Genomic DNA, 16,790 nt, shown 5'->3' with positions numbered 1-16,790 from the left:
CAAAAGATGTCCACCGTGTATGTTCACTACATGACAGCTAATTTAATACCATGAATTACCCCATACAGTAACTGCTTTGAAATAGAATTGAATTCCATTGCACTAAGGCTGGTTTCTAAATGTGAGCTATAAATAACAAATATTGAGTGGCAGCGATTATAACAAGTTTTGTGACGGAAACGTAGTGGAAGAAGGTAAAGCCATTTATTATTCTAGGGAAATTCAAACAAATATCTGACAAGAGTATTTTAATGGCTTTGAGTGCATTGTGTGTATGCGTCTAGCTTTCATGGGACGCAGCATGCCTCAAGAACAAATTTTCACTTACTACTTGCTCAATTCCCATCTCTTTTTCCAAAAGAGCACAATTCCCAGAGTACTCCAGGTTCCTCCCCAAATGAAGGATTGCACAGATTCACTTTCAACCAGCATGGTCTTTAAACCCCTCGAGTTACTGTGAGACATGGCTACAAGCAGAAGGAATATTTGCCCGTTTTATAGGTTGTAACGAGGTAACTTTTATATGGCTTCATTATTCTGTTCTTTAACAAGCTGTACCTCCATTCCCCATCATACCTACTCCTAAGAATAGGTCTTTTTATTAACTGCATGCATATTTTTGAGTGATTACAACAAGTAAATCATCAATGAGTGATTCTGGTTTTTCTTTGAAGAAGGAAATCGGGAGTTGGTATATGGAATATCCAGCAAAAATTTTGTAACACCATTTGGTTAAGCTCATCACAGCAAGCATGGTTTTAAATAGCAGTTTGATAACTTTTTCGTATATGCTTCTTCATTTGATCATTTTTCATTAACACGCAATACCAATTAGCCATGGAAGGTGCTACTACGTATAAAAATTAACCTCCAGAATTGAGACATACGCAAAAGTAATGTGTGTGACCAAAAGGAACACTTATCAGATCACTTTTATAAAAAAATCCATTTCATCAAAAAAATCACATTTTTCTACAATTTCTAAATACACCCATGGAATTATTTCACTTTTAATGGGGGCTTACATTCGACTTGGCATCCCTTAATTTAATTTCCAACTATGCTTCTGAACACAGGATATTTTGCTAAAAGATCGACCAGTATTACAAAAATGGGTAGTGTTAACCATTATATATTTCCACATTTAAATATTTTAGATTTACAACACTTATTTACATGGCATGTGACAGCTAAAGCACTCAGCACCACTTTCAAAAGATGACATGAATTTGATATCTACTTTAAGTGGTAATATTCACAACTATGACAAATTTGTAATTACAAAAGTGACTCAAAATGCTCTATGTATAATTCAATTAAAAAATATAAATGAGTCCTAACACTCCACTCCAAAGAAAATGCAAGTAGAGATGTTAAAGAACTTAATAGAATGTTTACAGTATTCCAGGAAATTTAATACTTTCACAAATAAGTTTCTGTTACTAAATCTCAGCCTAACCCTTTACTTTCTAGACCCTCACCCGATTTCACCATAACATTACAGAATGATGTATATTACAAACAAATGCATTTACATTGATGAACTAAGTCAATGCTGGACTCCAAGAGATGCAGCATAATTTTTGTGGAGTTCAGGCTTGATATCATAAACCAGCTGAAGAAGGCGTTGAATGACCTGTAGCAATGAGTCAATTTATTCCACATTATATTTATATTTACAGATTCCACAGACTAAATATCAGCTACAATATGCAGACAATCAAATACTAAATAAAAAAAGCAGTCAATCAGATACTAAATATTACAATATTTAGTACCTGATTGACAATCAATCTGATAGACAGTACACATTTAGTATCAGATTGACTGCTTTTCAATGATACAAAGAGATTTAAGACACAAAAATTTACATGAATTTGCCAGTTAAAGGAAAATGACGAATGACTTCGTCAATGGCCTGATATCTAGTCGTTTTGATGGAAGGAATTTCCAGGCTTATGGCCGTGACCAATACGGGATCATTAATTACACTGGCGGTCCTCGCAAATCAAAGGCCATAGCCACTTGTGTTTAGCCATGAGTACTTGGTTTCATCTCAAGAATTAGAAATGATTAAAAAAACAAAAGAACGAAGATTTCATTACGACAGAAAGAACATCTGTACTTACCACTTCTTTATGCTTAACTACAGCTTGGTTCATTTCCTCGATTTTAATTTTTGTGTCAGCTTCTATGCGAGCAGCAACATCTTCACGTGACCCCATGTGCTGGCGAAATGAAAAAGATTAGGATTCCCCTTCACAGTTCCTACATCAGAAAGATGTATTCAAAACAGTGGTTACCTTCGCTTCGAATTCCCGAAATTGCCTTTCACGTTCTTGCCTGTACTTCTCAATTTCATCTTGTGCTTCCTCCTTGGCCTGTTTTAGACGACGAGCCTTCTCTGAAGAAATTAAAAGTAGACGTCAGTACTTTTCACTATAAATACAAATAACTGATTGCAACAATATAAAAATAAGTGAGCCTTAATTATAATTTCCACTTACTCTTCCTGGCCTCGGCCACTTTCTCAGCCGCCCGTTTCTCGGCAGCTAAAAGCTGCTGAATTCCTTGACTTTGGCTGGCCATTTTCACAACTTAACTCGCCGTAGACGATCGATCACATGACAATTGCCCCAGAAACCAGCCCCCGCCCCCCTCCCGCAACACGAGTAGTTACCTCGATCGCCAGGTGGTGGCACTTTAAGTCTAAGCGGGATATTATGAAATAGGAATATTAGCTTTGGCACATTTTAAATAAACTAAAAAACTTTGTTTAGATTGCGAATTCGACGTAAGTACTACTAAGTAAAAGAGCAAATATTTCAGGCAAAAAAGGACCAACTTTGCATTATATATGTACTCGAATAATATTGTAATATTTTAGGCAATATTACAACCATAGAAAACTTCCCAACAGACACAATTTACTTGGTTTCTATGAATACGCTCCCTCTGAGAAGCAATTTAAAGGAGTATTTTGCATGGAAACATTTCATAAAATATAGTACCTATAATCCATAGAGTCACAGTGTATTCAATGTAAATTATGTAACTTTTGATAGATCGTTTTATGGACTCACTAGATGAGTTTTGAGATGGTAATTGAAAAAAATCACAGCAACAAACTTATACTGGTAACTTTTTCTGAAACTTTACTAAAATGCATTTAACTAAGCTCACCTTAAAAATCAATTTTATTTGTTGCTATTTGCACAATAATTCTGAACTAGTTATTCTGACTTAGGAAATCATTAACACCAGAGGCTTGTTTTTTTTGTAATACCTTGGAGGTGCATTAATTTGAGTGCCTTGAGGATACAAAAGGATAGTGGAGCTGACATTCACCAAACTCAAAGTACATTCAATCAAGCTAAGTGATTTTTTTACATGAAAAGCTCACAATTGGGGATCATTGTGTAATTATTTTTCCCATTACTACAGGTATAAAATATAACTGATAACTTCAGGCTTGACCTTGTGAAACCTCTCCATATTGGAAATAAAGGAGTAAAACTTTGTCGGGTTCACTATTATATTAATTTCAGCACGACCTGGGTTCCGTAACGCAGTTACATCTTCAGGTGACTGATCTTACATGCATCTTATATTTATACATACACATTGAATACGACAGTGAGGACATCTATCAGAAGGGAGTGGGCTGGGGTGTGGGGGTTGAGCAGTGAATGGAGGGGGAGGAGGAGCCGCTTTGGTTTGGGACGAGGGTTTTTCCATTGTGGATATGTAACTGACTAGCGAGGGGGTCAAGGCGGGTGAGGAGACGAGAGCTGAGGAAGGGAGAGAGGATTAGCTCGGGCACATTGAGTTATCCAAGTTACAACTGTCTATGGCAGTTCATGAGTCCGGCTGTGGATGGTGCGGGCATGGGATAATGATTTCCTCGGACATGGATCACTGGGGGAATTTTGGTAGAAGCACTGCGTGTTATTCTTTCTTGGAAATGTTAATGGCACACAGGTGGATAGGCACTTAGAAATTTGAAGGTTGTCACTATGGGAGTTCACTAATGGGTATGGAGAACGGAGGGGAGCACTTGTTCGTTAGCAAGGGGGGTGATATTCTTTAAATGTTGGATTGTCTCCAACGTTTCCGAGGCATCGAGTCTCCTCCTGTTTCCTTCTCAGTGGAGGATGTCCAGCCCTCGTCTCCTCACCCGCCTTGACCCCCTCGCTGGTCAGTTACATATCCACACATGAAAAACCCTCGTCCCAAACCAAAGCAGCTCCTCCTCCCCCTCCATTCGAGGTATTCGAAATTTGACATATTCAAACATTTGAGCCATGATTTAATATTCGAATTCGATATTTAAGTTCGAGAAGTCTGCTATTCGACCCATTTCTATTTTTTTGCATTACATCTTTTTTGCAACTGTATTCTTGGATATTGACCAAGGCACATTTTATTCGTGTTTACTATTCCTTCAAATTTATTTGCTGCATTTAGAAAAATATCCTTAAATGGATGCTACTACATACATCCCATCTGCACTATAGCCGAGTCCTGGAGGGAGATTTCCTTTAATATCTTCTATATTATTTCTACTGTATAGATACCTTTTTCGCAACTTATACGCGACCAAACTCTACAAATGAAGTACCAAAATGCACAGAATTTATCAGAGAACATGCGACGGCATATCTTACTTCCTAAATATTGCTATTGTTTTTTAAACAATTAAAAAAAAAACAAAAACCGGTAAATCTTCCTGACGTTAACGGCCCACAAACTGATACATTTGTTCATTTGCAACAATATCTCGCATTCTTTAAATAACTTTTATCAAAATGCGGCTGATTCCACATTCAAGTCTCCTGTTGATACGTAAGTATGAGTCATCGTGTGCGTTTCACAGAGAATTGTGTAATTACTTCCAATGTTGTGGTTAAAGAGGTCCTCTGACCTCAATTTGTACATGCACATTCCAATTAAATTTGTACATAAGACCCTGCCTTTTTTTCTACATTTTAAAATTAGAAACTCGCCTATCCCTTTGTGGACCTGCATTGAAAAGAGCGGAGGAAGCCCGCTGGGAGCGGGCGCAGCACGCTCGTATTAAAATAGTAGTGAACCTTACAAAGTTTTATTCCTCTATTTCCAGATATAAAAAAAATTTTATGGCTTTATTTTGAGGAATATGTGCCCCATTTCAATGTGTCCTGTCTGCCAGTACCAAATATGTTTACTTCCCTATATCTTCAGCAACACCTTTAGACCTGTGCATACAAAACAGCAGCTTCCCTCAGTAAGGGCATCTGCAAGTTTTCTTTGAATCCTGTGGCAACACCAAAACTATTGATGTTGACGAAGCTATTTAATGAAGGTCACTGTAGGCATTTAACTACTAGGGCAACTCCACATGATCATCGGTTGAAAATTAATGTTTTTTCAACAGAACTTGTATTTTCTGATCAGTTTTACTGGTATGTATATTCTTCTTAGTACATATTCAATATATGTTAGTGATTTAGAAAGTACCTATTTCCCACTTATGACCACGTAGTAGTGGACGGGCATGAGCACAAGTCCATGCACAGAAGTCACTGGAAAACTATCTGAATGTTCGGTACTCCTCAGCCTTCTTACCTTAAGTCAAACATTTATTACTCACAGATTTAATTGCTCCTATTTTGACATCGCAGTGAAGTGAAATTGAGGTATTAATTAGATTAGTTCATCTCATTTAGACCCCCTTATCTTGCTGACTGTACGAAAACGTACTAGTGGCTAGACTATGACATAGGCAGAATAGTGTCTGCCTTCTTATTGAGGAGTATACCAGGAGCCTGCCCAAATGAGTAAACATTAGTGTGAGTGTGATTTCCAGGGGATGAAAGGCTTGATAGTTTGTGGCTTTGTTTGGAGTTTGACCTTTTCCTAATGACAAAAATACTATTACATAACCATAATGAATACGAGAGAGGGGAATTACAATTCGATTGAAGGCAGACTTTAGAAATATTCAATGAAATTCCAAGCTTTTCTAATATAAAGACAGATGGCGGAAGAGGGTTGAGATGAATGTTTGCAAAAACAAACTGGCTCCATATCCGCCACTAACAAATGGAGGCAAATGATACAGTATGAGGGAAGGTGTAACCAGGGTTTTCCAAACCATTACAAACAATTTTCAAGGCAATAATTATTATGGTACTAAAAATGTATTGTAAAATAAGCATACAGAACTTTTGATAACACTCGAAAGCTTATTACAGTACACAACAGAGATGCGAATTACATTTCAAACAAAATAATTATTGGAGATAAATCTTCACAGCCAGCAAGCAAAAATGCTTGCCCATGGGCCATGAGAAATTCCTTCTATAATTAACTTATTTAAGAATCTCAATGGTGTTTCAATTCATTTAAATAATAGTAACAACACACAAATTTTGTGTTGCATCTCTGAATTTGTTTCCCAATAACAGAGATCAAGTACATATCAATGTTATTCAACTCCTACCAGAGATAATTTACTCACAACTATATCAAATCAAAATATTAAATAACAGACGAGCAGATGCCAACGAAGCCTTATTTTCAGTTTCCAGGGCTTTTTCATACAGCTGGATAGTCCTTTTTTTTTTTGGAGTTCTACTACGATCGAGAGGGCTGGAATGCCCTCAAATAGAACCTTCCTTGGGTGTTCACGGACACAATCACACTATCTGCCTTCTTGCTTGGCCTTCCTGACTGTTGGCCCCACTTTCCTCCCAAGCAGATCATAACCTGAGAAGGTTCCTGGGAGTTCATCATCCGTGTTTGAGCTCACGTCACTGTCACTGGAGTCTTGGTAATTGCCCAGCCCAGGAAGAACTCCAATACACTGAAGGCCTGCCTCCACCCTTGCTGACCCCCGCTCCACGAGATCCGAGACTCCTCCTTCACGGCTGCATGCTCCTTCATTACCGACAACCTCTTCACCTGTGGAAAAGTGACATGCATTAATAATAACTCAATGCTCTTCTTGAGCATGTAACCTCAATCACATTCTTAGGAATCAATTTTGATAGCTGTCTTTCCCTTAAACCACATGCTCAATGTGTACTTTCGACAGCTCGACCCCAAGAACCAAGCATTTTCATCTGAGTGATGGCACTGTCGTGGGTCTGGATAGAAGGATAGCAACAATGAGCCAAACACATGAGTCGGGTGAGATATTTGCCTCAAGCAAGCGAGACCCATCAGCTTGACCTGTCAATACTTGTTGTCAGCTCGCACACAAGGCAAGAAGGGGATCATGTGAGGTAGTGTTGGGACAACCCTAACCTTGTTTGTTTGTGATTCTCATCATGCCCCTGAGCTTTAGAGGTCTTTCATGTCAAGTATGCAAAACAGCATCAAGGTGAAGATCAGTGGGGGATCCACTATTTCCTCTAGAGTGATTTGGATGCAAACATCCCAACACGGAAGGATTTTCATTCATCAGAGGAGCCGAGAGGTACGCCACAGGAAGTGTGGAGGACAATTATTAACAGATTGGACGTGAACCGGGTGGATGTCCAACACAGTCAATCACTCAAAAAATACAAATTAGCCAAAAATTACCATTACGTATTTATTACAGTTTCTAAATCCTATTGACAAAAATGAAAGCAGGCACTCACATGTATTTTAAGTAGTACTAAGCGGTATTAATTAAGTAGAACTAAGTTGTAGTAAGGAAATAACTTACATATATTCTAAGGCCACCTCGCTGACCCAACCCCTAGCCAGTTCTACATTTCAGTACATGCACATTACAATATTATACTTCCCAAGCTCTGATATTTAAAAAAACTGCAGTTATCTCAAGTTTATGTCATATTCAATGAATAAAAATTATCCGAGTACGATCAAATTTTTGTGACACTATCTCTTTCCACATCAGAGCAACTTCTGATAATGAAGTGTTATGAATATGAACATGTGCTGACATATATTCAGGCCTGCTTACGCAATAGACCAGTGGCGTACCTATGACAAGGCTTTGGGGAGGGGAATGAATGAGATTAAATAGCACACCATACTGGGAAATAATGACCAGGCAAAGCAAGGCATGGGTTAATTAATAAAGAAACCAGTTAGAATTTGTTAATTACACAAACAATTTGAATCACTAAGAGAGGCAAAAAAATTATTACTGTATTTAAAAAAAGTAGGATTGCTGTGATGTGAGTATGTTTATAATTTTTAGGGATGAGGGTTTAGGCTGGTGCTTGTATTTATAAAAAATGATCCAAAGCCTCAAAATGTGCAAAATTAGAGAAAAGAACTTCAGACAAAGCCCCAGGTTTGTGTGACGATGAATGGCTGTGCCTAAGGAAAGGGAATAAATGCAGTTATTTTGAATGATAAGGTTTTTGAGCTGGAGCTGGATGAGTTTTGGAGCAGGATGGATGAGCTGGAGCTAAAAAATAAGGTAAACATGATATCTCAAAGACCTTTAGGAAAAATTTCAACCGTTTGCCGTATCTCGATTCATGCCAAATCGCTGCTTCCAAGGCCCACACTCCCCCCCAATGCCCTTGCTCGATGTGCACGACACTCCTCAGTCCTGTGGATCTTTCCTCTTTCTCCGTGCACGACGGCAGAGTGGATGTAGAAGTGAATTGGCAAGCCTGGTACAACAAGATTCATTAGTATACGCACCTCAAGTGAAAATGGGGTGATGAGCTAGCAGTTTCAGGGGACCAATGAAATGACCAATTACCTTGAAATAGCTGTACGACATCTCATTACTTTTCATGCTTAACAATCAAAGCTGTCTCTTTGTCATTGGAAAAGATTTTGCGGAGGTTTTATACTGTCAATTATGAATGTTGATTGGACTCTTTTTTCTTGGCAATAGTTCTACATATTATAATCAGTCATAAGTTTCACTGCTCGCTCGGCACGATCATTTGCCTCAAATTCTGCTGCTTCTCTTCACCTCAGATATAGTCTTCCCTTTTCTTCCAAAACTGCATAGGAACATTGAAAGAGGAAGTACTGATATCGAGGATGGAGAAGTAACATCCTATATTTTTATTGGCCAAACTGAGTGACTGAAATTATAATTGCTTATGTAGTAGTCACTTTGATCTACGGCATATTTCTTAGATAAGTCAAATAATTTATCTAAACCATCACCAAATACTTTCACCGCAGGGGTTTTTTTCATTCCCTTTGGCGTGCTTGTAAAAAGTTGCCGGTACTAATAATAAAGACGTATACGTTATATACATATAAATAGCCCTTTCAATAGCCCTTATTCCCTGTATGAGAGGCACCTTTGTTTTCCGCTAAACTTCAAACACCATCTGCACCATTGTTCTGGAGCCATGCCTAACATCACACATCCTCCGGTTGAGGTGGAATAACTCCTTGGGGACCTCTCTAGTTGTTGGAGGGAATGTGTCACACCTTCTGATGCACTTCCTATTACGCTGATTTCACTGTTTTTCCTCAACTTGGATGACATTTTCACTTAGTCAAAAGCTGACTATTCATATTCTATATAAGAACTAACTATTGCAGCTACACATCAGTCACAAAGAGCGTGCAAACCAAACCAAACCAGGTAGAGTTACAGGGGAGGGAGAGGACCATCGAAAAAGCTTTCCTGTTGACATAAAGTCAACTTTGATTGTTAGGCATGAAAATCAACAACATCATCTGTACAGCTGTTTCAATGGATTTACATAGAATCACTGTAAAAATAATAGTTCTCCTCCCCAGTTTCACTTGAAGTGCGCACACTTAAAAAAAAATGCATTAATAAAAAATGAATCAAGTGATCTCATTTTGCCAAAAGAGCTCTAAGACACCATATTTTCCTTAAAAAACATTTTAATTTGAAAACCTCGATATTCAAAATAACTCCATTTAGGCGCTTTAGGCACGACCATCGGTCATTGCACGAACTTGGGCCTAATTTTGTATCATGTTACACTTGGGTGGTCCTCGTTTTTAAAGTTTTTGATTTTCTTTTGAAATTTTTGTTCCATTTGGTGAGAAAATAAATCATGAAAATTATTTTTGCATTCGGATACCGGAAAATGTGCCCCATCGCACTTAAAGCTTAGAAATGTTGGTATTTATGGACGTTTTTTGGACATAAGTGAAGATGATATCACTTTCGGATTATTCTATCGCTTTATGTTTCCTAAAACAACTCATTATACATTTGCAGAGTATCATCTCAAATTTCTATCATTTCTGCCCTTTGGTTCCCAAGATATCGCACTAGTGAGAGCTCTCACTCTAACCTAGTAGATTTGTCTATGGAACAAATCGGGCAAATGTTATCTTTCCTGATAATATCTCATATCTACCTGGAATTTAAAAAATATTCTAGTAGACTGTACTTATACCCGCATTTCTTTGTTGTAGAATAGTTGACAAGAGATCAACTGCAGAATTAAAAAGGGAAGAACAATCATTAAATTCTCCACGTTCTACTCTATGGGACCAAAATATCAGCTGTAAAACGAATGTAAGAATATATAAAATAATGACAGAAAAGGAGATAACACATGGAGCAGAGCTCTAAACGGAAAGAAACGAGTGAGAAGCTTGTGGGAGTGTGTTCTTCTGGTATTTAATCCAATTTCTGTGGCGTTTGGCTGTTTCCCTTTTCTTTTCCAATATCTATGTTGGCCATTATAGAGATAAGACCTTGGGGAATGGATTCACTTATTTCAATTAGGGCATAGCCGTATAAATTTAATTAATTCTGATGTTCTCCGAAAGGTTTTCACTTACTTCTTGCTAAGCGTGGCCTCTTCTCAGGTGATGCCACTGCTTCGGCCAGCGGCCTCTTTTTTACAACAGCACCGGCAAGAAGACGATGCTGGGAATTCTTCTTAGCTCCAATCGAAACCGAGTTTTGCTTCGAATTCCCAGCTGCGAGGGTTGCTGGAAGTCTGATTTCGGCAGAGAGTCTTTCAGAAAGGCTCTGTTCCTGAAGGGTAGAAACTGCTTCCCGAAAATCCCGAATCTCTTTGGCTTCTTCTGCCCACTTGCGCTTCTCTTCTTCTGCCTTCCTCTGCTCAACCAAATCGAGAAACTCGACCTCTTCATCGTCCAATCCTTTTATCATATTTTCTTTAAAACGATATAAAAGTATACAATTTCGTATAATTAGCTACGAAATACATTTATAATTCAAATTCATCCTACCCTACTACTAATAACTATTTTAGACACTGGCATTACTACATTAACCACGACAAAAACATGTTTGAGAGACAAGAAGAGACTTACTGAGCTTAATTGACTCTTGATATTCCATATCTTTTTTCTGCTTCTGTTCCTGAAGCCTTTCAAAGAGGGAACGGTGATCATACTGCTCCTCTGGCGCCTCTTAACAAAAATGAAAAAAATGATCTCGAATATTAGTGCACTTATTTCCCAAGATGTAGGTAAACTTAATACGACCAATGGGTTAACTTACCCATAGGCTCGTCGGGTTTCCTCACTTTCTCCCATTCTTCTTGCCTAAAACGCCTCCTTTCTTCCAATTCTGCCTCCGAAATGAATCCTGAACTCATTTTCACCTAAATTTCAATAAACATAAATTTTTCCCATTAAAATACGACTCGGCTTCGTTCACTCCAAAAACAAATGATCAGCATTTACAAAGTAAACCAAACGAAATTGAGGTCGAATGAAGTACTTGTTAATCAATTGGCATAGGAGAGTAATGTAAGATGATTGATCAACTTCACAATTTTTATCAACATTAATTTCAACACCTTATGGATTTCTTTCAATATGACAGTCAGTGTGCGCGGTATGCGCCGACAGAAAAACAAAGAATTGGCGAAATCTATCGGTTGCCAACTTACCACATTTCTTCTGTACGCCACATTGGGCGATAAGTTAGTGAAAGTGACAAGCGTGACAAGTATTCATCACTTGCATGTTGGTATCAATACTTATGGTGGCCCTACGGTACCGTCGATGTTTTTGTGAGGGAGTGGTAGGGACCCTTTGGTAATGGTGGAAATATTGTGGACTGATCGGTATCTGTATTTAAGCCGAAGTTGGGTACCGTTTTGGTAACACTATACTACTTATTAAGATTTCGGTAAGCTCATTTGTCTACCTTATTTCCAAGCGTAGGTGTTGATGTAGCTATTACCGGTCTCAGGTGGATGCACGACTGCTTATTATTTTTTTCCAATTGCATCTGTGGTTAATGTTTTCACCAGTTTCCTTGTTAATTTAGAAAACCAGTGGATTCATCTAATGATGCAGCTATATTGTGAAATTTGGTGACATTTGGCAATTCACTCAGAAGTGTTAGACGCTCAAGGGGAGTGAGCGCGTGAACCAGTGTGAACACAACCCTTAATATGTCGTCGGAGGAAACGTCCCCTAAGTCCGTGGATGATCTGGTGATGGACGGAAAGAACTGTAAAACTGTTATGTGCTTACACTGTCCTTCCAAAATTCTGGCGCCAAGAAACGGAGAGTATCGGAAAGTTGAGGTTTGTAATTTGGAAATACTGAGGGAAGTGTACATATATGCCATATCATAATGGTGGATTTAGTGGATTGAGTGAACCATTTCTTAATTAACGCTGGATAGACATTCCAATAATTATTTTTTTGTCCCTGGACATTTCATTAACCGAATTTACGAATCTTTAGTGTGATGAACATGTATCTCAATGTGTCAAAGCACTTTTGGGTAGTTCATGCTTGTTTTTAGTGTAAGTAACCTCGTTTATTTCCAACCTTAAAATAGGTTTCCCGCTGTTGTGTTACAAGTCGAGCCAGGTTTCATCTCTTTCAATGCGTCTTTCTCAAGAATTCGGTTCTTTAATTATGACTTGTAAAAATTGAAACCAGTTCAGGTCATTGCGATTGAAAAGTAACGATTTGGTAATCCCTCATGATTTACTCAAAAGACTGTTATTTTGACATAAAACTTCATCATTAAGGTATAAAACGCTGCAGTAGTATATATGTGAGTTAGCATTTTGAGGTCACAATATGGCATTAGCATGAGTTAGACAAGAGGCTGCTATGTTAATAGCAATCTGTACCCGAGCAACAATTACCAAAGTATATAACCTATCTCAATCACAAATTTAACACACTCAATGAAATCTGGAAATGAATATTGAACCTTAAAATGATAATTATTAACTATTTATTGTTAATAATTATTTAGTCAATAAAGTTAATTAATGGACATATGAAATCGGTTAGAATCAAATTAGCCCTGAACACTGACATACAATTACAAATAGCATTGATGATATTCTCCGTGAGCCAGCACTACGCTAATGGGTGTTGCATGCAAACTTAAAAAAAATTATTTGCAATAACTTGCAATTTTGATGTAAGAAAGCCTGATCTAGTATTAACAGTTTATGGAAAAAAAATTGTTTATACCACTGAAATTGATTGATTTGTTGTATATAATGTAAATTTCTGCCAACTTTGAAACCAATGGTTCAATTGAAAATTAATTGGTACTGTTGTGTGCCGCAGAATATAAGAAATGTTGGTGCATAGATCACACATTGTTAAATGCCAACAGTATATTCAATGCCCTTTGATATTTATCATCGTTTTGAGCTCCGGTTGTCACTTTTTCTCTGCCTAGCGAGGCAGACCAAAACAAAGAAGCAGGAAAGAGAGATAGGTCAAAACAAACAGAAAATCGGCCCAAACGGGCTTTACTTTTACGTTTTACATAGGAATAGCACTTTTTCGGACCCAAAGATCTCAATTGAGGGTCCTCAGTACTTAGGGCCCTTGGGGCACGGGTTGCCGTTATTTTAAAGTAACCAAATTTTAACATGTGAATATGAACCTCATTTGGACCATTTTGAGACTAGGAAAACATAAATTTTCTGAATTCTGAAAAATAAGGGCCGGCCTATTGTACAGCATACATCAGTATCAATCAATTTTCTATTGACCCTTTGGATTCTAAGTTATTAGAAATTTGCATTATTGACAACAATTCCGAAGTATTTTAGTGGTATAAACCATTTGTTTTCGTCATTAATACTAGATCAGGCTTTCTTACATCAAAATTGCAACTTATTGGAACAAAAACTACGGGAATACCAAGTGTTCAAAGTTGGGAAACTTGATTTTACGTGCAAAAAACGGGTTCTTTATTGAGAAAAAATGGGTACTTTATTGAGAAAAAATTGAGTGCAAGAAATAATAGGGAGCCGAAGAATTTTAAAAGTATGTGATCCAACGAGGAAATAAATTGTGTTTTGTATGCTTTTTGTTGCATTGAAATTGATTGTTTCATTTAGATGCAAGAGCTCCTCAAACTCGGGTGTCTGGCTTTGTTTTTTGCAGACATTAGCTAAGTTTTGTTCCCATGGCACATTTCATGGCTATTAAAAATTTCAATGTTGGCATAATATTGTGATTTATGTAGAATTTTAAATGTATATCACACTTAGTATTCAAACTGTTACTTTTCTCTCAGTAAATGTGACAAGTATCTGATATTACTCCAATGGAAAGACAATTTCAACGTCATAGCTGTATTATTTTCCAAATTGTAGACATTTGAAAATTGACTGTTACCCGTCAGCTCACCAGAATGGCAATTTATGCTGTTATTTAAAAATGGCTGTTAGTGCACGAACAGCTTCCAGTTTGTTAATAATTCATCTGTGACACATATTTTTTGAAGAAATATTCTGGATGAGGACCTTGTACCTCCTACATGAATTGGAATGGAATGGTTTTTCCAAATTTTTTGTGGCTACAGATTTTCAATTTTATGGTCACAAAAACTTGCAACCATAAATTCAGAATGTTCTATTGCTTAGGTTGTACAGATCTCTGTGCTTTACCATCAGGTAATGATAATGACGATTAAATTATGTGGAACTACCAAGAATTTTATTTTCTAGTAGAAGAATTGGCAAATACTACGCATAATGGACTCACACCTGGGATCGCTAAGTTCTCAGTTGGGGTCAAGTAAATAAATAAGTTTGGAAAGCACAAAGCATGTGTTTTACACTTAAGGGCTTCCTGAAGGATAACTGTACAACAATTGAATTTTCTTCCATTAGTGGGCTCATTGTATTCTGTGAATTATTATTCCAGTTCAGCTTGCCAGAGCCCAGGCGTAAGAAGGTGGTTGAAGGTGAAGCGGACAGTCCCAAGGAAGAGCTCCTGTCCGACTTCTGGTTGGTGGAGGACATGTATCGCTTTGAGAATATGGGGTTCTCCAATTCAGTGGGCAACATCAAGTACTTGGCGTGTGCTGACTGTGAAATGGGCCCTATTGGCCTCTATGAAATGGACACAAAACGTAGCTTTGTAGCCATTGCGCGGGTGCAACACACTGCCTGAATAAGTGAAGGATGTGGCCGTTTTAATCTTGCTCCTCTCACTTGTCTGCCTCGCTCCGTCTATTCCCATCCACAGCAGAGATTGGAGTAGCCATTGGAGTGCTCACCACTCAGTAAAACAGAGTTACTCAGATGGCACCGGCAGTTCCACCACTGAAATGGAGGGGGCTTACTTGCTAGCCTGTCAATGACAGTGACTTGTAAGTTTTTCTGTGACATTATTTGAAGCAGGTGCATTGTCATAGCCTTCATGAGAGCAATTTGATTGTTATCCGTGTTTTGCTTTGAAATAGCTACGACTCATTTCAATGATTGCAATAAATTAGTATGTCTGGTGATTGGGGCAGTCTTTAATAATCAAACAGCTCTCATGGAATCCCCTCTGTCCGTGGGCAATCCTATCCAGCACGGCTCTAGATGTTGGTTGATGTCACCGCTGCATTCTACTACTATGCAGACGTGGCACACGCCTTGGGAGTGAGCCACTTTCATCTCAGCCGCACAACTACCGCTATTAGCTGCTGTCACTCTGTTGATCGTGCAGTGAGCACTCTGGTTATTCCTCTTCCCCTTGCTCTTCCCATGCATTCCTTGTCTCTGCGCTGCGGGACACTTCAGTTGGCAAAGCTTGTCGCTCTTCACTCTAGTGAATAAATTGTGTGCCAAGCTTGTATGACATCTTTCATTATGCCTTGCATCTCAAGGGAAGGCCATTTTAGTGTATGGTGTTTGTGTATGGGAGGCAGAAATCGATTTGGTATCCTTGTTGACGGCTCTTTTTTTGGGGCTGCTTCTGAGGCAGCGCATGGAAATGTTCTTGGAATTAATCTATACCTTACGTGAGAGATATTTCCCTTTGCATCACATGTCATATTGTTAAGAGTGCTCAGAAAACAGGGGTTGGATTTATTCCGCACAATTGTGCTAGCTGGGGTGTAGGTTGAGGGTAATTCTCCCCTAGAAGAGGCTTGTTTATACTCGAGTATTGTTGCGTGATATTTTCTGATCCCTAGGTGACAACTGGGGAAATGGATAAGTGCTCTGCAAGTGGTTTGATGCATTTGTTTCAAAGCAGTCATAGGAATGCCAATTATGCAATGGCAGACTTTCAGCTATGTCATCCACAATTTTCTGGCCTAAGTGCTTTCATTTAGCAATTGGATTAGGGCTTTTGGTTTTCATGTCTGTTTTGGCAAAGAAAAGCAAACTCGGTAGTGGAATTGTAAAACAGTAATTTATAAAAAAGAAATATTGACAGTTTTGGTATTTAAATGTTGAAGCTGAAGGTCATGGAATAACCATGGAATAGGTAAATTAGTGGGGAGACAGGATTTTATTATAAGCCTTCTATATGTATGTATTAACATGGGAGCCAAAGGGTTACATAAGAGTAAAAAAATAAATGTTTCAATATTTTTAAAACTCATTTATAAGTTGCCTCTTTATTTTTGTGATTTT

The 16,790-nt window shown here is 38.1% G+C and overlaps 3 protein-coding genes across 7 annotated transcripts; 1 reads left to right on the top strand and 2 right to left on the bottom strand.

Annotated features, from left to right (window-relative positions):
• Window positions 1-1,116: 1,116 nt before the first annotated feature.
• LOC124155358 (V-type proton ATPase subunit G) lies at window positions 1,117-2,655 on the bottom strand. The gene is made up of 4 exons (XM_046529106.1): window positions 2,508-2,655; window positions 2,304-2,404; window positions 2,130-2,228; window positions 1,117-1,636 (listed from the first exon to the last, which is right to left on the bottom strand). The coding sequence occupies exons 1-4, from the start codon at window positions 2,587-2,589 to the stop codon at window positions 1,550-1,552; spliced, it is 369 nt and encodes a 122-aa protein (XP_046385062.1). The 5' UTR covers window positions 2,590-2,655; the 3' UTR covers window positions 1,117-1,549.
• Window positions 2,656-6,163: 3,508 nt separating this feature from the next.
• On the bottom strand, window positions 6,164-11,805 carry LOC124155356 (PSME3-interacting protein). 4 transcript variants are annotated; one of them, XM_046529100.1, is made up of 5 exons: window positions 11,739-11,805; window positions 11,438-11,540; window positions 11,248-11,346; window positions 10,747-11,088; window positions 6,164-6,945 (listed from the first exon to the last, which is right to left on the bottom strand). In XM_046529100.1, the coding sequence occupies exons 2-5, from the start codon at window positions 11,532-11,534 to the stop codon at window positions 6,686-6,688; spliced, it is 798 nt and encodes a 265-aa protein (XP_046385056.1). In that variant the 5' UTR covers window positions 11,535-11,540; window positions 11,739-11,805; the 3' UTR covers window positions 6,164-6,685. The 4 variants fall into 4 exon arrangements, with proteins under 4 accessions (XP_046385056.1, XP_046385054.1, XP_046385058.1 ...); XM_046529098.1 differs by having other exon boundaries at window positions 11,660-11,769; XM_046529102.1 differs by lacking the exon at window positions 11,739-11,805 and adding an exon at window positions 11,623-11,732.
• Window positions 11,806-11,892: 87 nt separating this feature from the next.
• On the top strand, window positions 11,893-16,003 carry LOC124155357 (guanine nucleotide exchange factor MSS4). Of its 2 annotated transcripts, none has more exons than XM_046529103.1 (3): window positions 11,893-12,073; window positions 12,215-12,476; window positions 15,085-16,003. In XM_046529103.1, exons 2-3 carry the CDS (start codon window positions 12,342-12,344, stop codon window positions 15,331-15,333), a joined length of 384 nt encoding a protein of 127 aa, XP_046385059.1. In that variant the 5' UTR covers window positions 11,893-12,073; window positions 12,215-12,341; the 3' UTR covers window positions 15,334-16,003. The 2 variants fall into 2 exon arrangements, with proteins under 2 accessions (XP_046385059.1, XP_046385061.1); XM_046529105.1 differs by having other exon boundaries at window positions 11,925-12,073; window positions 12,198-12,476.
• Window positions 16,004-16,790: the final 787 nt, after the last annotated feature.

This window comes from Ischnura elegans, chromosome 3, assembly GCF_921293095.1.
Source record: "Ischnura elegans chromosome 3, ioIscEleg1.1, whole genome shotgun sequence".
Classification (NCBI taxonomy): Eukaryota; Metazoa; Arthropoda; class Insecta; order Odonata; family Coenagrionidae; genus Ischnura; species Ischnura elegans.
The sequence above is the reverse complement of the archived record's forward strand: the minus strand, read 5'-3'. Positions and strand labels throughout refer to the sequence as shown.

Excerpts from the sequence above, each read along its gene's own strand:
- LOC124155358 (XM_046529106.1), bottom strand. The coding sequence starts at position 2,589 with ATGGCCAGCCAAAGTCAAGGAATTCAGCAGCTTTTAGCTGCCGAGAAA. Across the intron at positions 2,405-2,507 it reads AGTGGCCGAGGCCAGGAAGA|AGAAGGCTCGTCGTCTAAAA; the intron begins GTAAGTGGAAAT and ends TAATTTCTTCAG. Across the intron at positions 2,229-2,303 it reads TTCGGGAATTCGAAGCGAAG|CACATGGGGTCACGTGAAGA; the intron begins GTAACCACTGTT and ends TCATTTCGCCAG.
- LOC124155356 (XM_046529100.1), bottom strand. The coding sequence starts at position 11,534 with ATGAGTTCAGGATTCATTTCGGAGGCAGAATTGGAAGAAAGGAGGCGT. Across the intron at positions 11,089-11,247 it reads TCAAGAGTCAATTAAGCTCA|AAAATATGATAAAAGGATTG; the intron begins GTAAGTCTCTTC and ends ATCGTTTTAAAG. Across the intron at positions 6,946-10,746 it reads GAGGCCACGCTTAGCAAGAA|GTGAAGAGGTTGTCGGTAAT; the intron begins GTAAGTGAAAAC and ends ACTTTTCCACAG.
- LOC124155357 (XM_046529103.1), top strand. The coding sequence starts at position 12,342 with ATGTCGTCGGAGGAAACGTCCCCTAAGTCCGTGGATGATCTGGTGATG. Across the intron at positions 12,477-15,084 it reads GAGAGTATCGGAAAGTTGAG|TTCAGCTTGCCAGAGCCCAG; the intron begins GTTTGTAATTTG and ends TTATTATTCCAG.